This window comes from Bos indicus, chromosome 14, assembly GCF_029378745.1.
Source record: "Bos indicus isolate NIAB-ARS_2022 breed Sahiwal x Tharparkar chromosome 14, NIAB-ARS_B.indTharparkar_mat_pri_1.0, whole genome shotgun sequence".
NCBI classification, from domain to species: Eukaryota; Metazoa; Chordata; class Mammalia; order Artiodactyla; family Bovidae; genus Bos; species Bos indicus.
Window position 1 is genome coordinate 30,850,111 of NC_091773.1, and position 18,681 is coordinate 30,868,791.

At 44.7% G+C, this 18,681-nt stretch overlaps 1 protein-coding gene across 1 annotated transcript; it reads right to left on the minus strand.

Moving 5' to 3' along the window:
* Positions 1–1,050: 1,050 nt before the first annotated feature.
* Positions 1,051–3,302, minus strand: CRH (corticotropin releasing hormone). The gene is made up of 2 exons (XM_070802613.1): positions 3,016–3,302; positions 1,051–2,248 (listed from the first exon to the last, which is right to left on the minus strand). Exon 2 carries the CDS (start codon positions 2,235–2,237, stop codon positions 1,665–1,667), a length of 573 nt encoding a protein of 190 aa, XP_070658714.1. The 5' UTR covers positions 2,238–2,248; positions 3,016–3,302; the 3' UTR covers positions 1,051–1,664.
* Positions 3,303–18,681: the final 15,379 nt, after the last annotated feature.

Below are 18,681 nucleotides of genomic sequence, written 5' to 3' on the forward strand. Positions count from 1 at the left end.
GAGATTAGTGTTGGCATAGACATAAATGAGGTGTTTGTAAAGTTATTAAAGTCAAAATGTGCTTTATAAGAAAAATGTTCCCAAGGGGCACTTTGTAGCAACTACATTTAGTTGTTTTAAGTGGAGAGGTTATTGTTTCTATTAGAAGACAGCAATGGAAAATAGAAAAAAAATAATGGTACCAAAATAATAGTTTGGTAAAGTAAAGAAAAAAACAACACAGCATTTTGGCCCTTTAACTGGAGGGAAGCCTTGCCACAACCATTAACCTCTTTTTCCTTTCTTCCTTTCCTGTCCTCCCCAATTATGTCACATCTTATGACAAATCAGGGGGTTTCCCTGTGGTAAAGAATCTGCCTGCAACTCAGGAGACCCGAGTTTGATCCCTGGGTTGGGAAGAACCCCTGGAGAAGGGAATGGCAACCCACTCCAGTATTCTTGCCTGGAGAAGTCTGTGGACAGAGGAGCCTAGCAGGCTACCATCCATGGGATTGCAAAGAGTCGGACACAACTGAGCGACTAACACTTTCATGAGTGACTGCTGCTACTGCTACTGCTAAGTCGCTTCAGTCGTGTCTGACTCTGTGCGACCCCATAGACAGAAGCCCACCAGGCTCCCCTGTCCCTGGGATTCTCCAGGCAAGAACACTGGAGTGGGTTGCCATTTCCTTCTCCAATGCATGAAAGTGAAAAGTGAAAGGGAAGTCGCTCAGTCGTGTCCGACTCTTAGCGACCCCATGGACTACAGCCTACCAGGCTCCTCCATCCATGGGATTTTCCAGGCAAGAGTACTGGAGTGGGGTGCCATTGCCTTCTCCGTCATGAGTGACTAATACTTTCTGTAGTTAATCAGGGTTGAATGTTATTTCTGTTATGAATCAATATTTCATTTATAGAATTACCAAGCCTCAGAACTGCAAACTTACTAAATTCTTGAACTCAATCTCAGAGGGGTAATCTGAGGTGCAGAGATGAGTCCAAGGTAGTTGCAGGATTTGTGTGAGCCATTGACATATGTTTATGGTTTTAGCAGAAAATAAAAATGCCAGTTTTGTTTATTCTTGTGTTGATGTCAATTTGGAGGAAGTAAGGAGCTCCGTTTTCCCCTGTGAGCATTGGAGAGGAAAAATAAAGTCGTGATTACCTTTGCAGCTTTTATTAGAAATATAAATATTCAGCATTCCCTTACAGAGCCAAATTGATCAAGGATTGGAAATATGTTTTATTACTGAAACGTTTACAAGGAAAAGTTGGTTCAAAGAGCTTACATATTTTTGTCTCACCCACCTAGAGAATGATATTCTTTTTGGCTCAAAACACAGTAAAATCAGTATGGTGACTTATGTCTACTACTTCAAAACATTTTCCCCTGGGTCTATACTCTCTATAAAACACTGTTTAAGACACCTGGAAGTAGAAACTAGAAGTATAGGACGCAAATTACATATTGTCGCTGTTACTGCATGTGAATACACTGTGTGCATGCTAATTAAGGAGTCTGGGCGCTCTTGCTGTACATCCTCTACATCTCAATCTATATAAAAATAAACATGGTATCAGAGCAATGCTATGGTATAGAATATTGTATTTTTATTTTTCAATTTTTAGATTTTTAAATTCACTTTAGTGCTAAATACAGAATCTTTTTAGCCAAACGCACCGTTTCATTTCCCAGCAATGTCCAACAGTTTCCTGTTGTTATGAGCTTGCTGTGCTAACTGATCGGCCTTGGTCATTTCCAAGACTTCTCGGAGGAGGTGGAAGGTGAGATCCAGGGAGATGGGAGGTTCCTGGGATCGCCTCTTCCTGGCGGCCGGCGCCTCCTGGCGGCTGCCGAGGGCGTTCTCCGTGCCGCGTTCCGCGGGACCCGCTGGGCTGTCGAATGGGCGCCGGGGCTGCAGCAGCGCTCGGAAAAAGTTGGCGGCCACCTTGTCCGGAGAAAGGCGACTGCTGCTTCTGCTGGCGAGAGGCGAGGCGGCGGGAGAGAGCGGAGCAGCCCGGGTCTCATCGAGGTTACCCAGGCGGAGGAAGTATTCCTCCCCAACACGGAGTAGGGTGGGCAGAGCCTGGGGTTCCTGGGGCTGCGGCGGCGGCTGGAAGAAACTCAGGGGCTGGGGGTGCTGTGATGCCTGCCGGGCACCCGGGATGGGCCCCCGGCTGAGGAGGGCCCTGCATGGCGGGGAGGGCAGCAGAGCCACCAGCAGGACGCCCACGGACACGAGCAGCCGCAGTCGCATTTTAGCGGGCGCTAATTGCGGTACAGAGGTGGGCAGGGGGCGGAATGAGAGAGAAAAAAAGAGTTATCAGAGTTGAGCTCCACTGGGAGTCTTCCCGCAGGACGACACCCACAGACCCAGCTCGCGGCGCGGGTGGGGCGCTGTCCGTAGTGCTGAAGCGCCCGAATTAGGACTTCCAGAGATGGAGTGAGACCAAGGGGAGCAGCTTGGAAGGGCAGGGCGCAGCAACAAGGCTCAGTCCCGCTCCAGGCTGGAGCGACTCTCCTTACAAGACTCACTTAGGGAGGGTCCCCGAGTCCCCTGTCTAACGATTCCCCCAGATCAATTCCCCGGGCTCTAAAGAAGACCTGCAAATTCGTGGTCTCAAGGGCTCTAAACATTCCCCCCTCCCCGCGACCCCACCACCACCCTTTCCGGATGTTTCAGCTTTTCCTCCAAACAGAACTGCTGCCTCTCCTTCCTCTTTTCCCATCCCTGCCCTCGGTTCTCTCGGTGGTGGTCGGGATGGATGGGGGCTCGTTTACACAGCGAGGCTTAACGGCCAGTTCAGGTAACGCTGAGCAGCCGTCTAAGTTTGCTTTTAGTAGCATCTCAGCTACTATCTATTGGAATCTTGTGGCACGGGTGCGCACAAACGCGCGCCCGCGCGCGCGCGTTCACACACAAACACACACACACATATACACACACGCCTAGGAACAGCCGGCAGCGCTGCGCACACCCTGGCAGCTCAGGCAGTGCAAAGTTGGAGGCGCAGTTCTGTCTAGGCGCTCCCTACCTTCCGAGGTGCTTCTGCAGGTGAGCGGGGCGCAGCGCTTCTCTGCAGAGAAAGTCTCTGGGGCTTTTTTTTCAGCGGTTCTCTTCCCTTCTCCTTTCTCTTCCCACTCTGTTCTTTTCCTCTTCTCTTCCTCTTCTGTCTCTCCACGGATGTGGGCTCTGAGTTTCTCCACACCAGAGCCTGGAAGGGGATTTTATAGTGTCGACCCTCTTCAGAAACCACGCAGCATTTGCCTAATAAGCTGACGCTCTCTTGACAGCTGGATTGCGCGCTGCCTCTGCTCCTGCATAAATCATAGGGCCCTGCCCGGGAACGAGGGGCAGAATTTTTGCTATCTCAACACTGAATCTCACATCCAATTATATCAACAGATATTTATCGCCTCCTTGATGACGTCAACGAGCCCTAAAATGGAAGGGCTTCTTATGACTTGTCCATTGACAAAAATTCTTGAATGAGATTTCCCAAGTGTGAAAACATACTGGCCTCTTACTAGGAAAGGCCAAAGGGAAGGTCAGAAAAGAGAGTGAATGGGAGGGGAGAGAAGGGGAAGGGAAGTCTATCAACACACAGTCCTGTGATAGGGGGTAACTCTGGACATTTCCTTCCATTCTCCCACCTAACTCCTCTGACCTGCTGTGTCAGGCAACTCCTCAGCATCTGAAAATATCCCTCTGCTAGAGACAAAATGTCCCATTAACTTTCTGCCTGGAAAAGAATGAAGAACAAGGAGATGGGATTGCAGGGACATCCAGCTTTTAAAGCTCTAGATGCTTTATCCTCCCAAGAACAGATAAAGAAATTATGAGTCTGCAGAGGTAAGATCAAGAAGTCTCTTGAAACACTGCTCAAGTTTTTTAAATGATGCAAGAGCTACTCCCATGAGGAAGAGGCACAAACCAGAATCAGCGAGGGGTGCAGCAAAGATTTTAAGGTTTCCCAGAATCTCACTGTTCCTCCTTGTTCTCTTCTCTCAGAATCTGAAATTAACTGTGGACTTTTCTGTTCCTAAATTAGAGAAAGGGCCAGTAAGAGGTAACTGAGGTAAACAATCTTTATCTAGTCTCCTTAATGCAAGCCCAATGACAGAAGCATCCATTCTAACTTCCCATTCTATACTGGGAAAGACTTAAACTGCTTGATTATAGGGCTGAATTTATCAGTTACATGTTTTCACTGATGAATGTTGAGCCTGTAAAAATGATAACCTCATTCATTTTACTTCCAAATACTATTAACATCCATGACAGTGCCCATATCAGGAGTACCCAGGTTGTTGTTTTAATTATTTCTTTTTCTAAATTCAAATATGCTGCATGGGAACCTGATAAATACATAAATGCTCTCTGGCACTAACACAGAATTGAATGCCTATAAAACCACACTAATATTTCAAAATAAACTGATATCATATAGGTGGGAGGTTGTTAACCTGTAATTGTGCAAATTTTGTTTGTTGTTTAGTTGCTAAGTTGTGTCTGACTCTTTGGTAACCTTGTGGACTGTAGCCTGCCAGGTTCCTCTGTCCATGGGATTTTCCGGGTAAGAATACTGGAGGGGGTTGCCATTTCCTTCTCCGGGTGATCGTCCCAACCCAGGGATTGAATCTGCATCCCTTATATCTCTTGCATTGGCAGGCAGGTTCTTTACCACTGAACCACCTGGGAAGCCCAATATATTCTGCAATTCAAAATGCAATTCCAAACTCTAGTGTCTATGATTCAATTCAGCTTCTAGATAACCATCAAAGTTGTTTATCAGAAATTTCCTGTTCCTCATTTCTGGTTACCTCTGCTTATTCCTTTGTAGCTAACCTGACAAATGATACAATGCATATTTCAACTCCCATTTTTGAGTCTATACTAATTCACAATTGCTCCAAGAAATAAAAGGAAGGTAAAAATAAAAATTCTGGCTGTTTCCAGAGAAGTCAGTGCATAGTTGGATCACTGTACTACCGAATGGACTTTTGACATAAGAGAACAGAGAAAGAAATATGTCTTCAGGGGAAGATGTGAGTTGTTACAGAAGATCATAATCATAAAAACTAGTTGAGCTTTTAGAAGAAAACTGTGTTTTATGTTGGTAAGAAAATAATCATTCTCTGTCCCCACTGACATATTTCAGCTTGGGTATCAATCTGGAGGTGAAAATAGGTTTGGAAGGGGAAGTTGAGGTAAACGAATACAGAAGTAGAACTAGGAAAGGGAAAGACAACAGGTTTAGCTGGGAAGACCTGGGAGGTTCCTCCAGAGAGAGTGAAAGTGTTGGCTGCTCAGTTACGTTTGGTTCTTTGTGACCCCATGGACTGAAGCCCGCCAGGGGATTTCCCAGGTAAGAATACCGGAGTAGATTACCATTTCCTTCTCCAGGGGATCTTCCCAACCCAGGGATTGAACCCATGTCTCCTGCACTGCAGGTGGATTCTTTACCATCAGAGCCACCAGGGAAGCCCCATTGAAGACCCAGCTTATTCCAGGCTTTGACTGGCCCCAAACCTTTTGAGATCTCTCTCCTCTTTGGCCATATGGAGGATGCTGTTTTAGTATAGCTCCCTCAACACTGTTGAATCCTTGCTGTGAGATTTTCCTTGAGCAGATAGTTAGTTGGGAACAGTGGCTCTCACTAGGGGTGAGGAATAGAAGGCCTAGATCTCAGTGAAGGAGTTGTACAGAGTAATCCCTACTCACCACAATTTAACCAAAAGTTAGATCTCACCAAATCACTGAGCATTCACATCAGAAATGACTGGAAGAAATCATTTGGTTTTAACAAGAGCCAGAAAGGTTAAGTGACTTACGTGAAGTCACTCAGCTTGTGATAAAAGTCAGAATCAGAACTCCATTCCCTTGACTACCCACCTGTATTATCTCCATAATATCACAATACCCTTTGAACTTCCTTTTCCAGTAGAGACGCAAGAATAAATTAAAATGAGAAGATGAATCTAAGTGAAGCAATATGTTCACACACTAATCCTGAGTTACCTTTTCTCAGACTTTCCGTATATTAATAAATCACCTAAGGCAAGACAGCACAAAGATGCCCTGAGCATGTTGATGCCCGGGCCCCAACCTCTGTGCACGCGCTGCAGTGTACCGTTAGCTGAATCTCATCACTGTAACATGAGGTTTTCAAATACACTGCCAACTTAAGATGCATTGATTTTTCCACCTTAGTTTACCTTGGAAAAAAGAGATCTTTTGAGAAAGTATAGAGCTTATGTAGTTCTCAAATTAATGACACAAATGTGTGATTGCAGAAATAACATACTGCAAGAGGACTTACATATACAGAAAACTAAATAGCCAAGTCTGTAAAAATTACCACTGACAAATTTAATGTTACATGCAGGAATAAATTCTTCAAAGGAGTCACTGGAGAACGAATTTAAATGCTTTCAGAGCCTAAAAACAAGCCAAGAAACATGGGCACGAAATAGGGATTACTTCATCCTTACAACCATATTTTTCAATAAGAACATATTGGAAGGGTATAGTTAAATTTTAAAAGGCATGGCACAGCAGTTCAATGAGTAATGAAATATTAGGAATAATAGATACCTGCTGGGCATATTTCTGCCATCTGCATCTCCCTGACTTTGAGGAGATCCCAACACATGCTTCTATTAGCAAAGTTCATAGCAAATGAAGACAGTCTCCAGATTTGTTAACTGAAACATTTGCTGAAATGAATCTACCATCTCCAATGACAGCCTTTAAAAATGCCAATAGGTGGATAGGTAGTTTGGTCATTGTACCTTCCATAGGTAGCACTAGGGAAAGGACCTCAAACAGCACAAGTATCTAACTGCTTCACCAGTAACTGTAACCTTTATTAATCTCTTCTGATGATCAAAGCCATTCATCCTCCTTACAGAAGACTTAAAAAACTGGAAAAGTGTAAAGTAGAATACAAAATCCCTCACATTCCAGAATATATAGTCTCCATTAATATTTTGTTTTCTTTGAGACTTTTCTCTGAGTGCATACATTTTATGTAATTGGATTAAGACTCTGTTCCTAATTGTGAATTTCTGCCTAACAACAATTCTTCCTCCTCCTCTTAGAAACTTAAAAGTTAACTGGCCAGAGAAATCTTCCCACCCCTGTTTCCTCAGCAACCACTCCATATCCTCGGCTCCCCTTCCTCAGCCGACCTTTTGCAGCCACTTCCTCTTCCATGCTTCTTCAGACACCACTTCATCTTTCCTGCTCTCCTCATTTCAGAAGATCATTAATCCCTCCCACCTGCTTACAGTCTTTACCCTGTTCTCTTCATCTGGGGTTTATGCTACCACTTAAATGAAGTCTCAGGGCAGTGTCTGGGCGGGGGGGTGTTGGTAAACATGAGTGCATTTCAGAAGACCTCTCGAAATGCAGTGTGGAGAGTAAGCTGGAGGGGCAAGGAAGTGGGCAAATGAGTTATGGTCTTTGGGTCATTACCACTGGGCCCCTACAGAGTGAGCCTCACACGCCAGTGGTGGCGGGAGCTGTACAGGACAGTGGCAGGGTCTCCTGTGGATCGTTCCAGGAGCCCAGGATACTAACCACGGGCAACCACACTCCCGTCCCAAGGCTGGTGATGGTAAGGCTTCCTTTCATTTTCCCATAAGTCAACAGATCTCTCAGCAGCCAGAAATTGTCCCTGGGTGCCTTACCTCCTCCCCTCAGAAAACGGAATGTTACCATTCCCAATGTTTGTTGCCTGTCCCTTTATTTTTCCAGAAGTTAGGTATTAACTGACCCTGGGGAGATGACTCAGAGCACTGGAAAGGAGACAGGTTTCTGCTTCTCTAACAAGCCCTTGTCTTGATAGACATGACTGACCTTTCTATTTACATCGTAATACATCAGATTCTCTGTTTTAGGCTTCCGATAATGGATGGAGGGCAGTGAGAGGATGTGTGTGAACTTTCTGTCATGAAGGGCAATTTGCAGGAACTAATCATCTTACAATAGTTGGTCATAAGAAAGAAATCCATCAACTCAGCATCCTAATTAGGTATTTATATTCATGAACATTTCTTGACTCTAAGGAAATTTTTGCCAAAGAACCCTCCTAGGAATGTTACCAGTGTTACAATGGGAGAAAAATGAGGGGCTGTTTAAAGTTTTGTGGGTTTTTTTAACATTTGTTTTCATTGACTTGGCTGTGCCCGGTCTTAGTTGTGTCACTGGGATTTTAGCTGTGGCATGTGAAATCTTAGTTCTGTCCTGTGGGAACTGACCAGGGATGGAACCCAGGCCCCTGCATTGGGAGCTTGGACTCTTTAGCCACTGGACCACCAGGAAGCCCCTATTTACAGGTTAAATAAAAGTTAAACACATTTTTTACTGCAAAATTTTCTAGTGTTTAAAAAAATTTTTATTCTGAAGTGTAAATCCCCAAGTCTTCAGCCTCTGCCAGGTGTATTTGACCACAGAGCATGTTCATTCATTGTGAGACAAGTTGGGAGATGCAATAAGCGAAGACATTTTATGAGTTCAGCTACACTTTCTTTCTTTAAAGAAAGAAATTCTTTAAATTTCCATGATTAAAGCTGCTAATATTTTACTTCTTCCAGGGGGATAATTTCAAATGACACATTTCACCCTTGAAGAGAGTGTTTCAGGGTATGGACACAAGTCTATTTCCAGTATTTCTGAGGATCACCTGCCAGGGGAGGGGTCACTTTATAGAAAGGAGCTGCTGAGCCCTCCCTTGCTATTCATGAAACAGACTGTTCGCACACTTCCTGGTCAGGGGAAGGAGTTGGTCTCTACAGTAATTTAGCCCAGGGAAATCTGTGAGCCCACCTTGCAAAGGACGACCTTCTTCAGGTGTGAAAAGGCAGAAGTTTCCTAGACAAATTGCAGTTGGAGATGTCAAGTTTCTTCCAAAAGGAAATTTGATTACTCAAGGGGCAGTAGGCAACAAGAGCTGCAGGGGTAGACAGAGACAGGCAGCCAGTACTCAGGAGCTGTGGATCTCAAAGATGTTACTGGCTCTGGTTTCAGACCCTTTGTGAACCTTGCTACAGGCTCTATTCCTCTCCCAAGGCTTTTGTCAACCATCTGTGGGAAACGTGATGTTAGCTTTCAATATGAAATCTACAGTTAATTTTTCGTGTGTGTGTGTGTGCTTGTTAATCTGTCTTGCAGCTTGTTGTGAGCTCACTTCCCACTTCTTTATAACTTCTAGTACACTGCTCACACAGGGTGTGTGTTGGTTCTCAGAGACTGACTATGTATATCCTACCTAAGAGAAAGGCTGAGACTTCCCCAGTGGTCCAGTGGCTAAGATGCCACGATCCCAATGCAGGGGGCCTAGGTTCAAACCCTGGTCAGGGAACGAGATCTCACACACTGCAACTTAAGATCCCAAATGCTGCAATGAAAATCCCGTGTGCTGCAACTGAGACCCATCACAGACCCGTCACAATGTTTAAAATAAACATTTTAAAAAAGAGAGAAAGGCTACCTCAGTTCAGGGTGGTCTCATAACTCTAAGTCAACGAGTCCTTGAAAGGAGGGTTGTATGAAACCTATGTGTGGGAAAGAAAGGATCTGTCTGATTTGCCACATTCACTGTTCTCTTTTGCATAAAATTTGGAAATGATCTGAACAACAGCATTCTCAGGATAATGGAAAAGATTTAACAGCCTCAAGCTGCAGTGAAGTTTAATGTTCCTATTCATATAAAGTTAAATATAGATACATACTTGAGCTCCATTTCATTTTCCAACTTGTTTTCTTTGTACTTTAATTCTTAATAGCTGTGAAGTTCTGCCTTGTGCTAATGTACTTTTATCTTCCCAGCAACAACAATAATTGCAATGAAGGAATTTTTTTTTAATTTTCAAAGAGAAGTAAATTATATAATCTGATAGATTTCTTTTATAAAAAGTTATGCAGACTTTTGAGGCAGAATACTATATCTGATTCCTTTTTATAAAGTTATTCATTCTAGTGTCTTTATATGAAGATTTCACTAAGAAATAAGCCTTGCAAATAGAATAAAGCATTCACCTGACTCTCCCTTCCTAAGGAGATACACTAGATTTCTGAGCATGGTAGCTGTCACATTACCTCAATACAGCTTTTACTCTATTACTTCCAAGCTGGGTGATCTTGGACCTGTATTTAAAATTTCCAAACGTATCTGTCAAATCATTCTAAAATGCCAGTTTCTCTATTTTCTCCTCTTAGGGTTGTGGAATGAAATGAGATAGAATATAAGAAGCATTCAATGAACACTGCACATCTGTTGCTAGGCTAATGACCTGGCTGCTATTTCAGTTGAAGAAGGTGCTTCCATCCAGTCTCAGCTCCTCAGGACCTAGAACTATGTCCGGTATTTATTAGGCTTGACACAGATCTATTAACAAAATAAAATAAGTGTAATCACCAAGTTTTTCTTCTTCTAATACTGGAGGCTTTTTGATGTCCAGCTGATCTAAAAAAATTTTTCATTAATAGACTTCATTTCCTAAGAGCAGTTTCAGGTTTATAGAAAAATTGAGCAGAAAGTACAAGGAATTCCCATATACTCTTTCTCCCCTCAACTCTCCTCCTGTTCAGTTCAGTTGCTCAGTTGTGTCTGACTTTGTGACCCCATGGACCACAGCACACCAGGCCTCCCTGTCCATCACCAACTCCCGGAGTTTACCCACCCTCTCCTCCTCCTCTGTGTTCACAAGTCCTATGTGGAACATATGTTACAACTGATGAACCAATATTGATACACTATTTGTAACTGAAGTCCACAGTCTACTTTGGGCTCACTTTGTATCGTACATTCTGTGAATTTTGACCAATGCACAATGGCACATGTCCACAGGACTACATCACACAGAATCATTTCACTGTCCTAAAAATCCCCTGTCCCTATAGTTTTGCCTATTCCAGAACGACATAAAGCTGGAATCATACAACATGTACCCTTTTCAAACTGAAACCCTTTCAAAAAGAAACCCTTTCTTTCACTTTGCAATATGCATTTCAGCTTCCTCTCAGTCTTTTCAAACAAAGGTACATTTTTTACTTAGGAATAGCAATATTCCTTGGCTGAGGACTCTTAAGGATTATTTCCGTGTTGAAACTACTATTCTTAAACTAATCATTTACTGATTTAACTGAAAGTAGGCGCACTCACAGGGGGACTCTGCATCTTAAAAAGGGGTTAAAAACAACCATTAACATTGATAACTAATATAAAAATACAAGGACATATATACTTCTCTTTTCCATTCCAAGATCAGTAAGTCCCTCTCTTCCTGGTGGGAGCCTCCATTACCCCACAAGTGGCTATGGACCTGTCAGGGTCTCCAGATGAGATCTGGATAACAAGGCACAATGACGGAGGATTCACTTTCTCTTCTCTCTACACCCTAATTGCTTCTGGGGAACCTTACTATCATTCCATTTGTAGTCTCTGCTCTAAGATCAGGCAATAGCAAATAGTCACTCATAATACATTTAAAAATCTTTTCTTCATCTTACCTCTCTCCCTGATCAAGCCCTGGAGGGTTCCCCCTTTTCCCAGATGGGAGAGAGGGTGGGAGTGGCACCAGCACAGGCATGGCCAGCGTCAGACCAGCCTGTTCCACAGATACTTGAGAAGCCTTTCAGTTGCCTTTTACCTTTTCTTAATGTTTACACCTTTCAAACACAAACAGTATGTCTCTCCACTGGTCTAAATTTAGAAAATGCACAAATCTATTTGGATCTTTCAGTGCTTTCTTAAAAGCCATCTCCCTGGGCACTTGAACTTTTCATAGGGCTTTTTCTGTGGAGATAAGGAATGAGGAGGCTCTTCAGCAAACCCCTGAAGCTGGGTTGTCTGGGTTTCTCTCTAGGGTTGCTGTTTCCCTCCTGTCCTACTTCCCTGTCTAATCCCGGGGGGTGGCTCCTGACAGCACAGTGCCACAGGGACCTCCATCCCTAACCATGGTTTCTCTTGTTTACACTTCTAGAAGCATTGCCCTCTTCATCTCTAATCCTCACTGGAACCCTACGGGGAAGGAGATGTTATTACCACATTCCATAGATGCAGAAGCGGAAGCTCAGAACTTGGTAACTTGGCTGATGTCCCCCAGCTGATATGTGGAGGGATCCTGGGATCCTGAAGAGCTCCTCCTCTCTATCCCATTCCTCTCGCTTAGGATGCCCAGGAGCTCTGGGAAGGGGTGGGGTGTCGACACATGTTTCTGAAGCACCATATTTACGCCCTGTTCCTTAGCTGTCTCCTTCCTCAGCACTAAGCGCCAGATGTGACTGAGGAATATCACACTGTTAAGGTACATATCACACAAACGAGAACACTCCCCAAAATGCCTAAGCTCAGTGCGAACAGCCTTGGAAACTTACCCAAGGCATTACACACAGTCATTCTGCTGTTTGCTTTGGTTTTTCTCCTTAATTTTAATCCTCACACCTCTTCTTTATAAACTATGCCAAATATTCCCTTTTGTCCATCCTTTGCTGCCATCCCCAGAGCAATTCAGACAATCTACTAATAAATGGCAACCCACTCAGGTATTCTCACCTGGGAAATCCCATGGATACAGAAGCCTGGCAGGCTACAGTCCATGGAGTCACAAAGAGTCAGATATGACTGAGCACCCATGCACACACTAAAAAATGTGCTTACCCAGGTCCTCAAAATAGGTTCCAACCTCTCCATGTCTGTGGGCCTTGAAAACATTTGTGTAGTTTCTCATTCTGTAATGGAAGTTACAGGTTGATGTTTATGCTTCACATCAATTTCTAAATTAATATTTGCTATATCATCCTGCTAATTGATATGTACCTTTACTGAAATTTCAAATCAGCTTTTTGAAGTGGGAGGAAGGCAGAAATCAACTTGCAAATTCTGTGCATAATGAAGTAAGGAACAAGCTCCCATAATGAAGACAAACAATTATACAACATTTGCATGATTCTTTTTTCTCACAACATGAGACAAGACACGGCAGCTGATTAGCACGCTGCCTTTGCTGCGAGTCTTGCTTCTTCTTTCCCCACCATGTGGTAGGATTCTCAGAGCCAAGAGCAGGTCACACTTCTTGGTCAGAGTTTTCCAATATTATCCTGGGGTCTGCTGGGCAGTCAAGACCACCCTGCCAACTTCAGCCTAACGCAGACTTCTTACTCTGTGACTACCCTGGGGTTGTGTCCTGCAGCTGATACACGTGTGCTCCGAGTGAGGCCCCCATTCAGGTTTCTAACCACTGAACTCAACTGGCCAGAGAGGACTGAGAACAGTTCTCACTAGTCCCTAGAATATTTCCTGAGCGTCTACTATGTCCCACCCCTGTGGTTGGTGCTAGAGATAAGAATGAACAATGAAAACCCCTGCTGCCCTTGAGATACTCACTGCCCACCAAGGAAGACACGTTAGTAACAATGACATGTACGGTGAGTGCTCTGTGCATACGAAGAAGGGAGTCCACTCTGATGGGGGGAGGGGGCAGGGAGGGTTCAAGAAGAGCTCCCCAGAGCAGGCAATACCTGAAATGAGACTGGAAGGAAGAATGGCCAACAAGCAGAGGAAGGATGGTCACTGCAGACAAGACAGCCTCAGAGAAAAGAAGCAGAGCTGGAAGGATGATTCAGTATTCCAGGAATGACAAGTGGTTTCCTGTACTGAGCGAAAGTGTGCAGAGAGGAAAGAGCCCCAAGGCAACGTGAGAGAGGCCAGTCGATAAGGGCGAGCTCCAAAGGACTCTCAACTGGACATGAGATCCTGGGCTAATGGCGAGTCGGTGAGATTTTAACAGGGAGATGACAAGGAAAGATGTGTATTTCAGAGAATACATTCAGGCTACCTGGACCTGATGGATATCATGTAAAATGATTATGATAATGAATGCTTTGGGTGCCTGCTGTGTGCTAGGCCCAGCGCTGGAGAAGACACCAGTGAGAAATCCTATAATCAATGCTGGCAAGCTTGGATCTGTCCACAGCGCCTCAGAAGCTGTCAGACAGCCTGTCAGAAAGTCTTCTCCAATTCAAATCCCAGCCCTATGACTTCCTAGTTGTGTCACTGGGTAGGTCATGTAACTTTTCATGCCTCAGTTTCTTCATCTGTGAAATGGGGCTACTAGTAGAACTCACCTCATAGAGTTATACTGTGAGGATTAATTGAGTTGTATGCAAAGTCCTCAGCATGGCTCTGAAACAGGAAGTGCGTAGGATTTGTTCTCACTGTCAACTATGACAGGGGCTCGAGGTGGAAGCCGTGGCCTTGAGAGACATTAAATGTGAGAAAAGGCGGGGTGTGGGACAGAGGGGGAAGTCCAAATGAATCTCATCATTTTGTTCTGGGCGATGAGGCAGATGGTAAACTCAGCAGGATAGTCTGGGATGAGAGGATGGCAAGATTAACTTGGGAAATATTGATATTGAAGAGCCAGGGGATGTTCAGGTAGGAATATGCACGTGGGATATGAGCCTACGGGGAGAATGGGCAAGGCTGGAGAACTGGAATCTTCAGGAAGAGGTAGAAACTGTGGCTTGGAACGGCCCAGGGGGAGCAGGACGAGACGAGGCACCCGAGAAAACCAGGATAAGGGGCAGCTGGAGATCACAGGGGAGGCTGACAAGCGCTAGTTCAAGAGCAAGAAGGAGCATCCAGAAAAAAAAGGTACCATGAGGCCAGATGAGGGGTGGAGCTGAGCTCTCGAAGGAGAGGAAGTCAGAAAAGCAAAACGCTGCACAGGAGTGCCACGGTGTAAGGACTGAGAGAAATCCAATCGGTTTGACAGCCTTTTGGTGGCTGTGTCAGTCAGGGTCTAGTTAGCAGAAGAGAAACCACACTAGTTATTTCAACAGAGAAAATGTAATATAAAGAATCAGGTTAACAGGAGTTAGAGCTGAAAAGGCGAAAGGGAACATGGAGAAAACACAGAGACTGTTAACTACAGGAGCAATGACCTCCCTGAGCACCAGGGAACCAAGGGCAAATATGGGAGTCACTGGGATCCCAAGCCTTGGAGAAGCGGCACCCCCAGAGCTGGGTGCTGCCCCCTCTGCAGCTCAGAGGGATCTCAGGGAGCTGGACTCAGGGGAAGGGTCCCATTTGGCTGGTGCCTTAGAACCTGGAGGGTGGACCCAGAAGAGCAGGAGCTGGGACCTCTGAGGACGAAGTCAAGAGGGGGCTCTGGGGTGCTGGCAGAAGCAGGACACTGGACCCAACTGCCACGTCTGGCATGTGGGGTTGCTACTGTGGAGGTACTAACCAAAACAGCAAGCAGCAGGGAAGAGCAAGCCCTTCCTGTCCCCCCATCTGCTGGTCTCCCTCTACTGTTCCCTCTCAGCAAGACTCAGATTACAGAGAAGAAAGAGTTGGCCGACTCCTGGCCCGAGGTTCCCAAAGCAGCATCTACAGAGGTGGTTTGAGGCTAAGCAATCAGAATTATAATTTGCACAGAAATCCTCCCAAGGGTAAGTTAGTGTTTACAGGAAAGCCATCTAGCATGGGTTGAGAAGCAGAAATCAAGACAGTAAATCAGGACCAGTTTTCCAAAACATTTTGCAGTAAAAGAGAAAAGAGGATAAAGTGGTAGGAAGAAGTAGATGCAATGTTCAGGATGGCTGTTTAACTACTGGGCCCTAAAGCAAGCTTGCAGAAAGGTGAGCGCCCATGCTGGTGACTCAAAGCATCTGAGGAGATGGGAGGTGGCTCTTGACATAGAACTGGAGTGGGGGAGAAGTGGGGAGTGAGGGGACTGGCCGAGAGAGAAGCCAAAGAACATGAACTTCTCTGAGAGGTGAAGAAAGATGTTGTGCCAAAACCAGACAAACCAAAATACCCGCTTTGTAAGTGATGTGCTGAGTCTACTACTAAGTGATCCCAACAGAAGGTGCCCTCATCTCATAGTGTGCAGAATCTTTCTGGTGTCCGCCTGGATCCTCACGCAGGCCTTCTCTAACCACCCTATCTGTCTAAACTTTTCACCTGCTCTCCTCACACACTTGAAATTCCCTTTCTGCCTGTCCTCCTGAGCACTCGAATTCCATCTACCGTAATTATTGGGTTTATTGTTGTCTCTCCACAAGAGACACTGTGGCGAACACAGTTTTGTTCACTGTCATAATAACCTAAAGTGAAAACAATGCTTGACACAAAATAGCCACTTGATAAATATGTGTTAAATACACGAATGGATGAAATCCCCAAGCAAGCACTACTGAAACAAAACATAACCCTCCCATCAATCAACCAGGATTCAGCCACTATCTGCTGGGCCCTAGCAGGATACTGAGAAAGGGTATGGAGGAGTCCCTTCTATGACAGAAGTTATGTTTGAAAAAAATGAAGCAACTTAGCCCACACAGTGACAAAAGAATGACTGAACTCTGCCCGCTGTCCTCCCAGGCTGCACTCTCCCCTGCATATCGGTCTCCAATCATCTGTCTCTTCCTTGGACCCCTGAAGACTCACAGTCCTCAGCAGTCTTTCTGCTCCACAGCCCAGGGTTCACTGTCTTTAGCTGGTCAAGGTCGTGGTTCCATGGGGCCGAGTTCTCAACCCCTCCTGGGAGCGGGATTAGAGGGTCTGGGCCCAGCCATGCAGCTCACACACACCTGACACCTGTGGGTGTTTTGAAAGCCTCATCAGAGCTGACTTTGACGGGCAGCAGAAGCCCTGCAGGCAGCAGGCTGCCAGGACTGTCAGCCCCACTGGGGTGATGGGGGACGGGGGTCAAATCACCACCTGTCAAGGTGTTAGAAGAGACCTCAGACAGTTTTATGGATGCAGGGGATGAAAACCCACGTCACCGAATGAGCATGTGCTCTCCCTAGACTAGTCCCATACAATTCTGCTTCTTCCTTTCTGAACAAACCCAAATTTAGTGTGCCCAATGCAAGTGCACACATACATGCACCACATGGAAATGCACAGACATCACACACCCTCACAACACACAGACACAAGCAAGGCACTCGAATCACACACACACCCACAGGGCTTATTCTCAGCCAGAGAGTTTCGGGAAATAACTAACAGAATGAATGAATGAGTGACACGGATGTTTTATCTGTAATCATTTAACAGAGGATGGAGCATAACAGCCACCTACTATCAACCCTTCCAGTTTTAAACACTTATTTACTGATACTGGAGTTTAATTTCTTTTAAGAGAAATTCAAAAGTCTGGAGTAAAGGGTTCCTCCCAACACTTTTGCTGTTACTACCATTTATTATTTTTAAAAAATCAAATGATTTGTTGAGGACCTATTCCTTTAAAGAAAGAACTCTCTGAGAAGAATGGTAGTATGTTTACTAATAAAGTATGCTGAAACAACAGAGTTGAGTTAATGGAAATTACACTGGACTGGGAGTGAACAGGATTCCAATCCTGTCTTTTTACAATTATTAGATGCAGCTGTCTGCAAATTAGTTCTTCCCTCAGAGTCTTGATTTTCTCATTTATAATCTGGGAGGTGTGGTGGAGAGTCTTTACTTAAATATAATACACTGATCCTCCATGCACATCTACATTCTGTCCTAACAGTTCCTAAAATATTAAAGAAGGAAAAATACTAGACACTTTAACATGAAAACCCATTGTGGAGACAGGACATCAACAAACTTCCAGGGGATGGAGAAAAGAGGTTGGAGTGGTGACTAATCAAACAAGTAGAGGAAGCCACAGGCTAGAGCAAAGAAAGAAAGACATACACCCATCTGTCTATTAAACCTGGGGTTCTGGAACATCAGTTGTTAATAAAGGTTGGAGAAATCCACAGACTGATTCTCAGCTACGGGGGGATCTTGGTTTACACTCAGGGGACATCTGTCAATGTTTAAAGACATTTTTGATTGTCATGACTGGCATCTAGTGGGTAGATGATGAACACCCTTTGATGTCCCATACAGGTATCACACAAAAAATGGTGAAGCCCCAATGTCAAAACTGCCAAAGTTAAGAGACTCTACTCTAGACTCAAGAGTTAACATCAGACTTCCAAATGCTCGCCTTACTGGCAGACTGACAGACATCCATCTATGGACTGCACTGTGTCCTTCCAAAGTTCATATGCTGAAGTTCTAATCTAGTATGTGACTGTATTTAGAGATAGGACCCTAAAAGAGGCAAAACTTAAGGTGAGACCATTAGGGCGGGCCCTAATCCAATAGGACTATTGCCCTTATAGAAGAACAAGGGACAGCAGGGATACACACGCACAGAGGAAAAGCCATGAGAGGATGCTGTGAGAAGATGGTCATGTGCTAGCCAAGGAGAGAGAAACGGAGAAACCAAACCTGCCCACACTCTGATCTGGAATTTCCAGCCTCCTAAACTGTCAGAAAGTAGATGTCTGTTGTTTAAGCCTCATGGTCTGTGGTATTTTGTTATGGCAGCCCTAGCAAACTAATATACCCAATATACAAGTAATGAGAATTCTTTTCCAAAGAAATGGAATGCCCATAGGGAAAAGACCTTCAATCTGCCAACTATAGGTCCCTAGGACTGTTGCCTACTTCCTCAGATGACATGAAGAGGAACTGCCAGCCTGCAAGCACTACCTCCTTTCCTTTTACCTGCTCCTCCCTGACACATACACAGTTCAGGGTCAGCTTATCGACTGGTTCTTATACATGATGGAGCAGCCAAAGAGCACTGAGCTTCTGAGGAAACTCTACAACACGAGAGAGAGAGACCAAGATAAACAA